The sequence below is a fragment of the Pseudophryne corroboree genome, chromosome 4 (assembly GCF_028390025.1).
Source record: "Pseudophryne corroboree isolate aPseCor3 chromosome 4, aPseCor3.hap2, whole genome shotgun sequence".
Taxonomy (NCBI): Eukaryota; Metazoa; Chordata; class Amphibia; order Anura; family Myobatrachidae; genus Pseudophryne; species Pseudophryne corroboree.
This window is the reverse complement of record NC_086447.1, coordinates 872,092,730-872,106,052: the sequence shown is the minus strand read 5'-3', so window position 1 is coordinate 872,106,052 and position 13,323 is coordinate 872,092,730. Positions and strand designations below refer to the sequence as shown.

At 46.8% G+C, this 13,323-nt stretch overlaps 1 protein-coding gene across 1 annotated transcript in view; it reads left to right on the top strand.

Annotated features, from left to right (window-relative positions):
• Positions 1-13,131, top strand: part of TMEM151B (transmembrane protein 151B) — a 110,679-nt gene extending 97,548 nt beyond the window's left edge. The window contains exon 2 of the mRNA XM_063918811.1: positions 4,966-13,131. Coding sequence (XP_063774881.1) covers positions 4,966-6,399 — 1,434 coding nt within the window. The 3' untranslated portion in view covers positions 6,400-13,131. The remainder of the gene's footprint in view (positions 1-4,965) is intronic.
• The last annotated feature ends 192 nt before the right edge of the window (positions 13,132-13,323 follow it).

Here is a 13,323-nt window from a genome sequence, read left to right as displayed (position 1 = left end):
CACATACTGTTTAAGTAATGAAGTACAATATGAGAGAAGAAGGTTTAAGGTCTTTATATGATGGGAGAAGAGGAGATTGCTGGATGCATTATTAAAATTAATTTTGATTGTTCATAAAATGAATGTGAGAGCCATACATATGAATGGAAGATATATGTCAGATAACAGAAGTACATCTGGGTGTTAAACACATCAAACCACTTTACTGGTTAATCCTAAATCTTTTTTGGGGGATTACATTCTGGATTAGAGGCCACGTTAAGCAGAGCAATTAAGGCGTTTTACATAGAGTGACCAGTTCTGCATTTCTCGTTCTGTTGCGGATCCGTCCTATAGGTAGTCCAGGTGCTATATGTGGTTGATATAGGAACCTGAGCATCATTGAGATTATAGACTGCAGGATTCGGTCACCATAAATCAGCGCAAACACCACCCTAACATCGCAAGAAGATTGACAGGAAGAGGGCGTTTATGGGTGTCAAATGACCATTTTCTGGGAGTGTTTGGGAAAACGCAGGCATGTCCAAGCGTTTGCAGGGTAGGTGACTGACGTCAATTTCGGGACCAGACAGGCTGAAGTGATCGCAAGGGCTGAGTAAGTCCTGGGCTACTCAGAAACTGCACAAAATGTTTTTGCAGAGCTCGGCTGCACAAGCGTTCGCACAATTGCAAAGCGAAAATACACTCCCCCATAGGCGGCCATTATCTGATCGCAGCGCTGCAAAAAGTAGCTAGCGAGCGATCAACTCAGAATGACCCCTACTGTCCTTATAATAAGTAGCAGCACCCAGTGGTTAGAATTTAGCTGTGGATTCTTTTATTTAGACCGGAATACCAAGACACAATCATGTGGTTATGACATAACATACAAAGGCCAATCTCCGTGTGCAGCCAGCCCATGGCACTAGTAAACCCAATGTTTCCGGCCATTTTCTTATCATCCAATGTCTGTACCACACGGTCCCCAAGTTTGAATTCTTTCTTGTTTTCTTGTGTTTTTACTATGGATCTAATCTATGCAATACCAGGCTCCTGCTATTTCCTCCCAACACACCAGAGAAGATAACCTGATAATAACCGTTCCTCTAATGTTTAGACCTTTCCCTATCACTGGCCACGCACTACCTTCTTATAACTACTATTCTCTAATATTCTGTGGTATACTTGATACAACTATGGGGGTAATTCCAAGTTGATCACAGCAGGAATTTTGTTAGCAGTTGGGCAAAACTATGGTGGTCATTCCGAGTTGTTCGCTCGGTAATTTTCTTCGCATAGCAGCGATTTTCCGCTAATTGCGCATGCGCAATGTTCGCACTGCGACTGCGCCAAGTAAATTTGCTAAGAAGTTTGGTATTTTACTCACGGCATTACGAGGTTTTTTCTTCGTTCTGGTGATCGTAATGTGATTGACAGGAAGTGGGTGTTTCTGGGCGGAAACTGGCCGTTTTATGGGAGTGTGTGAAAAAACGCTGCCGTTTCTGGGAAAAACGTGGAAGTGGCTGGAGAAACGGGGGAGTGCCTGGGCGAACGCTGGGTGTGTTTGTGACGTCAAACCAGGAACGAAACTGACTGAACTGATCGCAGTGGCAGAGTAAGTCCCGAGCTACTCAGAAACTGCTTAGAAATTTCTAGTCGCAATTTTGAGAATCTTTCGTTCGCAATTTTGCTAAGCTAAGATTCACTCCCAGTAGGCGGCGGCTTAGCGTGTGCAATGCTGCTAAAAGCAGCTAGCGAGCGAACAACTCGGAATGAGGGCCTATGTGCACTGCAGGGGAGGCAGATTTAACATGTGCAGAGAGAGTTAGATTTGGGTGTGGTGTGTTCAATCTGCAATCTAATTTGCAGTGTAAAAATAAAGCAGCCAGTATTTACCCTGCACAGAAATAAAATAACCCACCCAAATCTAAAGGGCCCTACAGACATGCCGATCCGCCGCCGAGCTGCCCGACGGCGGATACGGGCGACCCGGCGGCGAGGGGGCAGTGACGGGGGGAGTGACGTTTCTTCACTCCCTCCGTCACGCGGCTCCATTGAAGTGCAGGCAAATATGGATGAGATCGTCCATATTGGCCTGCATGTACAGCCGACGGGGGACCAGCGATGAACGAGCGCAGGGCCGCGCATCGTTCATCGCTGGAGCCTCCACACTGAAAGATATGAACGAGTTCTCGTTCATTTATGAACGAGATCGTTCATATCTTTCAAACAAATCGGCCAGTGTGTAGGGCCTATAACTCTCTCTGCAAATGTTATATCTGCCTCCCCTGCAGTGCACATGGTTTTGCCCAACTGCTAACAAAATTCCTGCTGCGATCAACTTGGAATTACCCCCTATGTGCCTAATTCAGAGACCCAATGTTTGAATGGGGAGTGAAGGCGGCGACAGCTAGCGTTACAGAAAATGAAGGGGGGTATCTGCCCGGTTTTCTGGGCGTGCTGAAGCCAGTGACTGCGTCCTTGGATGCAGCTTCACTGGCTTCAGCAGCGTGATCCCCGGTGATCCAGAGTGACCTAAAGGTTACTTAGATGACAGATGCTCATGCAGGTCATCCGATGCAGCAGCGGATCAGCGAAGCTGGCAAGAGGTGCCCAAAGATGTGGCTGCTTTGTCAATAGTGTCTATCTCTGAATTAGGCCATCAGATATACTGGTTCTTCTATAGTTGCTGTAACAGCGGTACTCTCAGTATTGCTGTACTCTGCTCTGTCTGTACTAGCATACCCTCCAACATCTCTGAGATGAAGGGGGTAATTTAGAGTTGATCGCAGCAGCAAATATGTTAGCAGTTGGGCAAAACCAGGGCCCTCATTCCGAGTTGTTCGCTCGTTCTTTTTCATCGCATCGCAGTGAAAATCCGCTTAGTACGCATGCGCAAAGTTCGCACTGCGACTGCGCCAAGTAACTTTACTATGAAGAAAGTATTTTTACTCACGGCTTTTTCTTCGCTCCGGCGATCGTAATGTGATTGACAGGAAATGGGTGTTACTGGGCGGAAACACAGCGTTTTAGGGGCGTGTGGCTGAAAACGCTACCGTTTCCGGAAAAAACGCAGGAGTGGCTGGAGAAACGGTGGGAGTGCCTGGGCGAACGCTGGGTGTGTTTGTGACGTCAACCAGGAACGACAAGCACTGAACTGATCGCACAGGCAGAGTAAGTCTGGAGCTACTCTGAAACTGCTAAGTAGTTAGTAATCGCAATATTGCGCATACATCGGTCGCAATTTTAAGAAGCTAAGATTCACTCCCAGTAGGCGGCGGCTTAGCGTGTGTAACTCTGCTAAATTCGCCTTGCGACCGATCAACTCGGAATGAGGGCCCATGTGCACTGCAGGGGGGGCAGATAGAACATGTGCAGAGAGACTTAGATTTGGGTGGGGTGTGTTCAAACTGAAATCTAAATTGCAGTATAAAAATAAAGCAGCCAGTATTTACCCTGCAAAGAAACAAAATAACCTACCCAGATCTAACTCTCTCTGCAAATGTTTTATCTGTCCCACCTATTGTGCACATGGTTTTGCCCAACTGCTAACAAATTTGCTGCTGCGATCAACTTTGAATTACCCCCGAAAACCGGTACAGATGAGAAAAGGGGGCGTGGACACTAGAAAGGGGGGCGTGGACATGAGAAAAGGGGGCATGTACCTGCAGCGCTACTATACAAAGCTATAGCAATCAGGAGACACTGCACCTGGTACAGCTCCTGTTTTGGCTTGTACAGAGCATAAAAAAACGGTACACTACTGCAGTGGTTCCCAAACTGTGTGCCGTGGCACCCTGGGGTGCCTTGGGACACTTGCAGGGGTGCCTCGGGTTGGTGGTCCAGAACCAATTCAAATTCTGCATGGTCAATGTAAAAAGCAAAACCAGTGTTAATGGCTGCCAATCCTAAAATATATTGACAATCAGAAGCAAAGCTTGTCCCTCACCACATAAGTTACCCTAAGGATGACCTATAAAGACAATTTACATAATTTAACATTTCTTTCTACATTTTTCAATAAGAAACTATTGGCTTAGGGGTGCCGTGCAAAAAATTCTGATACTCTCGGGCGCCGTGATTCAAAAAAGTGTGGAAACCACTGCACTACTGGCTAAAACGGTACAGTTGGAAGCAGGGGCGGATTGGGAACAAAAAGTGGCCCTGGAAAAATTTGTACTGGTGGCCCCACATGGGCAGCACCAGAGGTGTAAAGTCTAGCCATGGGCCATGGCAGCAGCACCCTCCCCCCAAGACTTTCCAGATAGTGGGCATGTCCAGCATCAAGGGGGAAGTTAAAAAGAAATAAAATTAAATATTATGAGCACATTATATGATACACCTTCAGAATTTAGGAAACTATATAATTCTTTAGAAAGATATATTTTCTGGCTTATTACACCAACCTTATCCCAATCACTATTCACTCAATCTTATATGTCAGCCAAGCAGGCAGACAGAGCATACACTAGATCATCTATATATGTATATCATACATATATGCAAATTATTTAGCATCTTATTCATTATGTCTATAAAAAGGACCAATTGTCCTCAAACAAAACAGGCCCCACGGGTGCGTCGGCCCACCGGGAATCTTCCCTGTGAACCCTATGGCCAATCCGCCTCTGGTTGGAAGGTATGTACTAGACTAGAGAATTCAGCAGACACAGGAGATTAGCTTTTGCATATACTGCAGATAATAGTAGATTGTAAGCTTGTGAGCAGAGGCTGGATACCTCTTTCTGTATTATCCTGTCTCATTTTATTACTGTTTCATTCTCAATTGTAAAGTTCAGTGTGATATGTTGGCTCTATATACATACATTTTATTAATTAATAAATAAAGTGCACAATGTACCATGAGCATCGACACGATTCCTTGCTCTAAGAGACTGGATTCAGCATATAACGGAATTCCATGTTTGATGCATTTTGTAATACTAATATCTAACTCTCTGCTTCTCTCTTTTGTTGTCTACCCAGCAAAGACCAGTGAAGCAGTCGTTCAGCAAGTCACTGTGCCGTGAGTCTCACTGGAAATGTCTCCTGCTGTCTCTCCTCATCTATGGCTGCATGGGTGCTATGACCTGGTGCCACGTTACCAAAGTCACCCGACTGACCTTTGACAGCGCCTATAAAGGAAACTCCATGATGTACCATGACAGCCCTTGCTCCAACGGCTATATCTACATCCCCCTGGCCTTTCTCCTCATGCTGTATGTGGTGTACCTGGTGGAGTGCTGGCATTGCTACACGCGGAATGAGCTGCAGTATAAAGTGGACCTGGAGAGTGTGCAGGAACGGGTACAGAGGATGCAACAGGCCACGCCATGCATCTGGTGGAAGGCCATCAGCTATCACTATGTACGTAGGACTCGACAGGTGACGCGTTACCGAAATGGGGATGCCTACACAACGACCCAGGTATATCACGAGCGCGTCAATACTCATGTTGCAGAATCTGAATTTGACTACACCAACTGTGGCGTTAAGGACGTCTCTAAAGACCTGACTGACCTTGATAGCTATCCCGTTACGCGGCTAAGGTTCACCAAGTGCTTCAGTTTTGCCAATGTGGAGTCTGAGAACTCGTACCTTACACAGAGGGCACGGTTCTTCACAGAGAATGAGGGCCTGGATGACTACATGGAAGCTCGAGAGGGAATGCACCTGAAAAATGTGGACTTCAAAGAATACATGGTAGCATTTTCTGACCCAGACAACCTTCCCTGGTATGTGTCCCACTATATTTTTTGGGTAGCTGGTCTCCTAACACTGTCCTGGCCCCTAAGGGTTCTGAATGAGTACCGCACTTCATGTGTCCACTACCATGTGGAGAAGCTCTTTGGCTTTGACTTTACACCCGTGACACCAGCCGATGACCGGACCTTGTGCCGGAGAATGCCACGGGTTAACACCATTGACAGCACAGAGCTGGAGTGGCATATACGGTCTAACCAGCAGCTGGTACCAAGTTACTCTGAAGCCGTCCTGATGGATCTGGTGGGCATCTCCACGGGTTACACAACCTGCCGGTATACCAGGGGTTATCGTCAGAACTGTGATAGATGCCACCATACTATCAGCAGCTCATCCATCTTCTCCCGTAGTGCCCTCAGTATCTGTAATGGCAGTCCCAGAATTCCTTTCAGCAGCAGCCGCTTCTCCCTGTCACGTCTGTACGGATCTCGGCGCAGCTGCCTGTGGCAGAGTCGCAGTGAAAGCCTCAATGAGCAGGGGGGCCCTACAGAGCAGACACGGCTGTCCAGTCAGGTCACAGTGGAAGAGGAGGAACCCCCTCCATACCAGGATGCTCTCTATTTCCCCATCCTCATCGTCCATCGCAACGAAGGCTGCACAAACCATGACCACCGGCGTCTCCACCGCAATGGGTCTTGTGTAGAAACGTCACTGTGATACCTCCTGGAACTTTGTAAACATCTAGAATGTCCCTTTGTTTTCAACACATCACAAGTCCAGAAGATGAGATTGATGTGATGGTCGTGGTCCGTGCAGTAACAAGCAAGATTAATGTATAAGTGGGCCACCATCGATGCCATCCTTGAAGCACATGTGTTAAAAACCACAAACAAATGGATCCCTAGACGATGTACAATAAGCTAAAACACATGGATCCAACAATGGTATAACATAGGAACGCTGAGACCCATGGAGCCTTGAGGACATTAAGAGACTTGGATGGATTGAGCCATAACAGATCTGTGCAATGTCCACGGAGATGAACAATAGGTAAGGGCTACATGGAACAGGACAGATGTGACCAAAATCCTGGACAGTTCCTGCATCTCTGAACTCCAGTAATATTTCATCCTGATCTTTAATACAACCTTAATCAGGGATTACATGTGAGGTACCAAGTGGACCACTGCAGGACTGGCGCATATAATTAGGCAATAGTTCATACATTGATCAGCACTGTCCACCCCTTCATAGCTCATCTCTCACAGTGTTTTGTTCTCGGGACAAGTCCACCCACAGTGGTCAATGGTGGACAGTATATAAGAACAGTATTTGGCACTGCTGGTATTGGGGTCAGGGACTGTGAGGGACCACACTGAAGGAAGTGTTCAATTGATCACTGAATGACCTGCAACCAAGTCCCAGTGAGATTCCTGTCCACACTATGGACCTCCTCACTCTCACTGCTCTCTTGCGTTTCATTATCGTTAGACACAACGCATTTCTTATTTATCCTCACTCCTCAAGGAAAAGCATCAACTCTACGTATATCCAGCATGGAGATTTTCAGGTTGTATATACACAGAAGCTGAAGATTACTTCTCACCTTTTCAAACATCTTAAAATGAGCTTTTTATTGCATGTCACATTTCTCTACAGTTGTTTATGTAACACCCGAGATGGGCACAAATGTACATGTGTGTTCCCTGATCCCGGAAGCAGCAGTACATTCAGATATCTTTGCTAACAAAATCTGTTGCCTTATCCCTTGCACTCGCAAATGGGGCTGTAATAATTGGCAAAGTCCTGTCCTGCAGCCCCAGGTGTCAGAGTGAGGGTATAGGGGGAATATTTAGAGAGGTACAGTTACAGGTAGAGAGTATGAGATAGGTGTGTGACTAGTGTGATACTGGTATAGTCACTGGCTGTGAGACAGTAGCCCTTCTCCAGGGTTTTAAGTAGGTAGTGCCCCCTGGTGCTGTCATGGATAAAAGAACGTTACGTTCTTAGAATCTCACATAAGTCTCCACAGAATTTCTGGTAATAAAATGTGTTATTTATTTATTTATTTATTTATTTATATTTAAACAGGAATAAAGCAGGAGAAACAATACAATAATAGCACAAAAAAAGAAATGGAGCAAGTTACTTCCAGTACCGAACTGATGTAGCAGGGGGTGTTTACATCACATGCAAAGGACTACGCACATTTTGGAGACATTACGTTCATATATTGCTTGGCTATGGGCCTAATTCACAGATGTACACAAATGACTTCGCAGCTGCGATCCCGTATGCTGTAGGAAAATACAAAAATGTCGTAGCCACCAGGATTTAAATTCAATGCTCACTGGAAGCGTCTGAGAGCCGCCACTTGTGTAAGAAGATGCAGACATCTGATGCAAATTGATTGATGACCTATGGTCGCACAGCGTAGCTGTCAGAAGTAAAACGCCGGAGACATTGTAACTACGTATGGCATCGCAGTCACATGCTGACACGCCCCTAAAATGGTCATGACATGCCTATGTTTTATTCACCACTCCCACGAATGCTCTCTGACTGTCAATCACTTTGCCAATAAATCCTCACTGCGACCTCTGTTCCAAGACCATTGCGGCACACGCACAGTGCGACTTAGGCGCCCACACAGTGGCACAAAACGCTCCACTGCGTACATCGACATTGTGTCCATCTCTGAATCAGGCCCATAGTCTATGCAGGCTTTATATAAAATGGAAAAGTCTATAACGTGAGAGGAATCAGTCATATAAAGGTCAAATAGAGGCAATCAGCAAAACGCATCCCCATGCACACCATTTTTTTCTGCATGCACGGGGGTGTGAATAGTTCTGCAACACACTGTTATCTATGACTTTATGCTAATGCCAGTATCAGCCCTAATGCCAGCGTACAGCCGTACACCTGAATGCGGAATGACTGGGGCGCCCACTCTGTGTGGCTGCTGTCACAACCATCAGAAGCACCATCTGGACAGGCACCAGCCCCATGTTAGGTGCAGTATCTCCGCCAGAGTATGGCACCAATGAACACGACTGGAGGCCTTACCACTCCTACGACACGCACACAACTCGCCCATCGGGGGAAGAGCTTTGTGCATCTGCATAGCCACCTCCCAGTCAGCGCGGCTCAATCAGTCCTGCGACTCTGGGCGCAAACCGGATGGAGCGCATGCTCTGTATGTTTTGGGGATTTTAACACAAGCGCAGTTGCAAAAAATTGCTAACACTGGCATTAAGTCTGACTTAGAATGACCTCTTTTTGTCTGTGATGGATGGATGCCCTCCTACCAGAAGTGACTGGCGGTAATGAACCTGTCCTATGATGTCTGAGTTAGGCCACTGACTATATACCAGTATCACACTAGTGTACTATGCCTTCCTGTCCTACCTATACTTGCAGTATATAAGGTTCTCTTACCATCACTAATATGACAAGCTGCAGGGGATTGTGGGTAATGGCTCCTTTAGCTGTACAGGGTACAAGTTACTATAGTACATAGGGACATTCAGACTCATACCCAGAGTAATGTGTTCAGTATGTGACTTTGCTGGTAGTTTATTCTGATGAAGCATGCACTAGCCGAATGTAAGATACAGGGGTACCAGGAGTCATTACTACAGTGCAGTATAAGCGCTTTTATATAGAACTCTGAGGTAACTGGCCACTATTACATTTAGAAATTGCATATATTATCTGTAGTAATGCACAAGCCCTGGATAAACATCACACGGAATGACCAGAGAGTGCTGGGGAAGCAACATAATCAGTGTTGAGTGTACTGTATATTGACGCAGAACTACTTGCGTGTTATAATGTATCATATCCTACATTTACATAGTAGTATGGAGAGAGACATCTACAGCATCTCCCAGCTTTGTCACTGTGTCATAATGTTACAGCAGCGATAGTAGGACTGACATAGCCCTCAGATCTCCTCAGATATCACGCAGTATATCACAGATATATAGGGGTCTATTCATGAAGCAGTGAAAAGTGTGGAGTTGTGAGCCAATGGAGAAGTTGCCCATGGCAACCAATCAGCTGCTACCTATAATTTTATAGAATGTACTTTATAAATGTTACTTCAACACTGATTGGCTGCCGTGGGCAACGTTTCCACTGGCTCACCTCTCCACACTTTTCACTGCTTCCTGAATAGACGCCATAGTTGGGGGAGGAAGGATAAACCCATTGAGGCAACAAAGAAGACGTCGCCACTGCACACCTCAAATCACAAGAGCGACACCTGATATATTTCTGCAGATCACCTGATACCATGTAGGTCCTTAGTGGCCGAGTCTCATTAACTCCTTCAATATGCGCAATATCTAGTATCCTGCACTCAGAGGTGTAGCTTGGTGCCATGGTGCCCGGAGCAAGGGTCTGTTTTGGCGCCCCTCTCCCCTGTACTGAATTGGGGGCCTGGCCAACATGTGATAGCATGTTACATTTGAAAAGAAACAATATTTAGATTGGTGACAGGGTCAGTTCTAGACCTGGTATAGCTCATTGTATAAAATAAGGACAGTGTGTGCCGAAGTTATATTGGGGCGTGGCCACATAATAGTACCAATTCATATTACACTGCACAGGAGTGTCCGTTACTCACATTACAACACACAGTAGGGCTGCTTATACACGTTACGCCACAGTAGAGCTGCTTATTCACATTACACCACAGAGAAGAGCTGCTTATACACGTTATACCACACAGAAGAGCTGCTTAAACACATTATGCCACAGTAGAGCTCCTTATACATATTATGCCACAGTAGAGCCCCTTATACACATTACACCATGGTAAAGCCCCTTATACATGTTATGCCATGGTAGATCCCCTCATACACGTTACACCACAGTAGAGCCACTATGGAAGTAACTGTATTCAATTATTTACATTTTTAATTCAAATAAATGAAAAACACTATGTATGCCCCGACTGACCTGATCTCTCAACCCCTCAATCCCTTAATGCAAATAATGCCCCAAAACTGCTCCCCTCCCCAGATCTGATAATCTCCCAATTTCTCCCCCAATTTCTCCATGAAAATAATGTCCCAGAATTGCCTGAGGGGCAGAAATAGCCGCTCTGCAGCAGCTTGAGGGGCAGGGAGAGCTCCAGCATGTGCTGGCTGTCTGTGCCTCCTGCTATCGCCTCTGCCTGCCCTGTTCCCTACCTAGTCTCTGAGTCCGAGTCAGTGTGCGCCTCCTCTGCTCCTCCTCCTCCTGGTCTACGGCGCGCCCTCTAACTTTTCCGGCGCCTGGAGCTTGTGCTCCACCGGAGCCATCCTCGCTACACCCCTGCCTGCACTGACCATTATCCCTGCTCTGTCTGCAGTCTGTGCCCATGTACATAAAACAGAGGCCCTGGCGCTACACAGCAGGATGTAGCAGATGTGTAATGAACATGTGAGGCTTATTAGTGCCAGGTCTCATGCCAGGGTGTCCAGCCAGGAGACAGTTCCGGGGTAGAGTTGATCTCTCTGCAGCTGGCACAAGGCTCACAGGCAAACAAATAATTGCCAGATTTTCCTTCCAGGAACATGCTGGAACATGACTGTTATATATAATGATTAGGGGCGATATAGCTCTGCATGTGGGTGCAGTGCAGCCCTCTAGGGGGAACACAATGGGAAAGGAGAACAATGATCTAAAAGGAAGGAAAACCTTTAAACCAACTTTCATTGAAAATGTCCCTTCCACTTGGGGTTGAGTCACAGGTGGACAATTCGTATTTATGAGAGAGGAGCTATCATAGGCAGACACAGTGTCTATTTAAGAAAGAAGCTGTCACAGGTGCTACATGGGAGACTGAAGACATCACAGGCAGATAAGTAGTGTATAGGAAACTGGAGCTTTTGTTGTATGGGAGACAGAAGGTTATTACAGGTAGATAGGCGGTTAATCGGAGACCACAGGACAGGTAGCACATAAAAGACAGAAGCTGACACGCGATGTATGGGAGGCAGGAGTTGTCACAGACAAACAGGTGCTATTATGAGAGACAGAAGCTGACAGGCGATGCATGGGAGGCAGGAGTTGTCACAGACAAACAGGTGCTATTATGAGAGACAGAAGCTGACAGGCGATGCATGGGAGGCAGGAGTTGTCACATGTGTTGCATGGGAGGCAGGAGTTGTCACAGGTGCTGTATGGGAGGCAGGAGTTGTCACATGTGCTGTATGGGAGGCAGGAGTTGTCACAGGTGCTGTATAGAAGGCAGGAGTTGTCACAGGCAGACAGGTGATATATGAGACAGAAGCCGACAGGCAGTGCATGGGAGGCAGCAGTTGTCACATGTGCTGTATGTGAGCGATGAGTTGTTACAGGCGGTGGCATATGAGAGACAGAAGCTCACTGGTGCTGTATGGGAGGCAGTAGTCACAGGTGGACAGGTGATATGACAAACAGAAGCTGACGGGCGGTGTATGGGAGGCAGGAGTAGTAACAGATGGACAGGTGATATATGAGAGACAGAAGCTGACAGGCGGTGTATGGGAGGCAGGAGTTGTCACAGGCGGAAAGGTGATATGACAAACAGAAGCTGACGGGCGGTGTATGGGAGGCAGGAGTAGTCACAGGTGGACAGGTAATATACTCTATTAAAGACAGAAGGTGACAGGCGGTGTATGGGAGGCAGGAGTAGTAACAGGTGGACAGGTGATATATGAGAGACAGAAGCTGACAGGCGGTGTATGGGAGGCAGGAGTTGTCACAGGCGGAAAGGTGATATGACAAACAGAAGCTGACGGGCGGTGTATGGGAGGCAGGAGTAGTCACAGGTGGACAGGTAATATACTCTATTAGAGACAGAAGCTGACAGGCGGTGTATGGGAGGCAGGAGAAGTCACAGGTGGACAGGTGATATACTCTATTAGAGACAGAAGCTGACAGGCGGTATATGGGAGGCAGGAGTAGTCACAGGTGGACAGGTGATATACTCTATTAGAGACAGAAGCTGACAGGCGGTGTATGGGAGGCAGGAGTAGTCACAGGTGGACAGGTGATATATGAGAGACAGAAGCTGACAGGCGGTGTATGGGAGGCAGGAGTAGTAACAGGTGGACAGGTGATATACTCTATTAGAGACAGAAGCTGATGGGCGGTGTATGGGAGGCAGGAGTAGTAACAGGTGGACAGGTGATATACTCTATTAGAGACAGAAGCTGACAGGCGGTATATGGGAGGCAGGAGTAGTCACAGGTGGACAGGTGATATACTCTATTAGAGACAGAAGCTGACAGGCGGTGTATGGGAGGCAGGAGTAGTCACAGGTGGACAGGTGATATATGAGAGACAGAAGCTGACAGGCGGTGTATGGGAGGCAGGAGTAGTAACAGGTGGACAGGTGATATACTCTATTAGAGACAGAAGCTGATGGGCGGTGTATGGGAGGCAGGAGTAGTAACAGGTGGACAGGTAATATACTCTATTAGAGACAGAAACTGACAGGCGCTGTATGGGAGGCAGGAGTAGTAACAGGTGGACAGGTAATATACTCTATTAGAGACAGAAGCTGACGGGCGGTGTATGGGAGGCAGGAGTAGTAACAGGTGGACAGGTAATATACTCTATTAGAGACAGAAGCTGACGGGCGGTGTATGGGAGGCAGGAGTA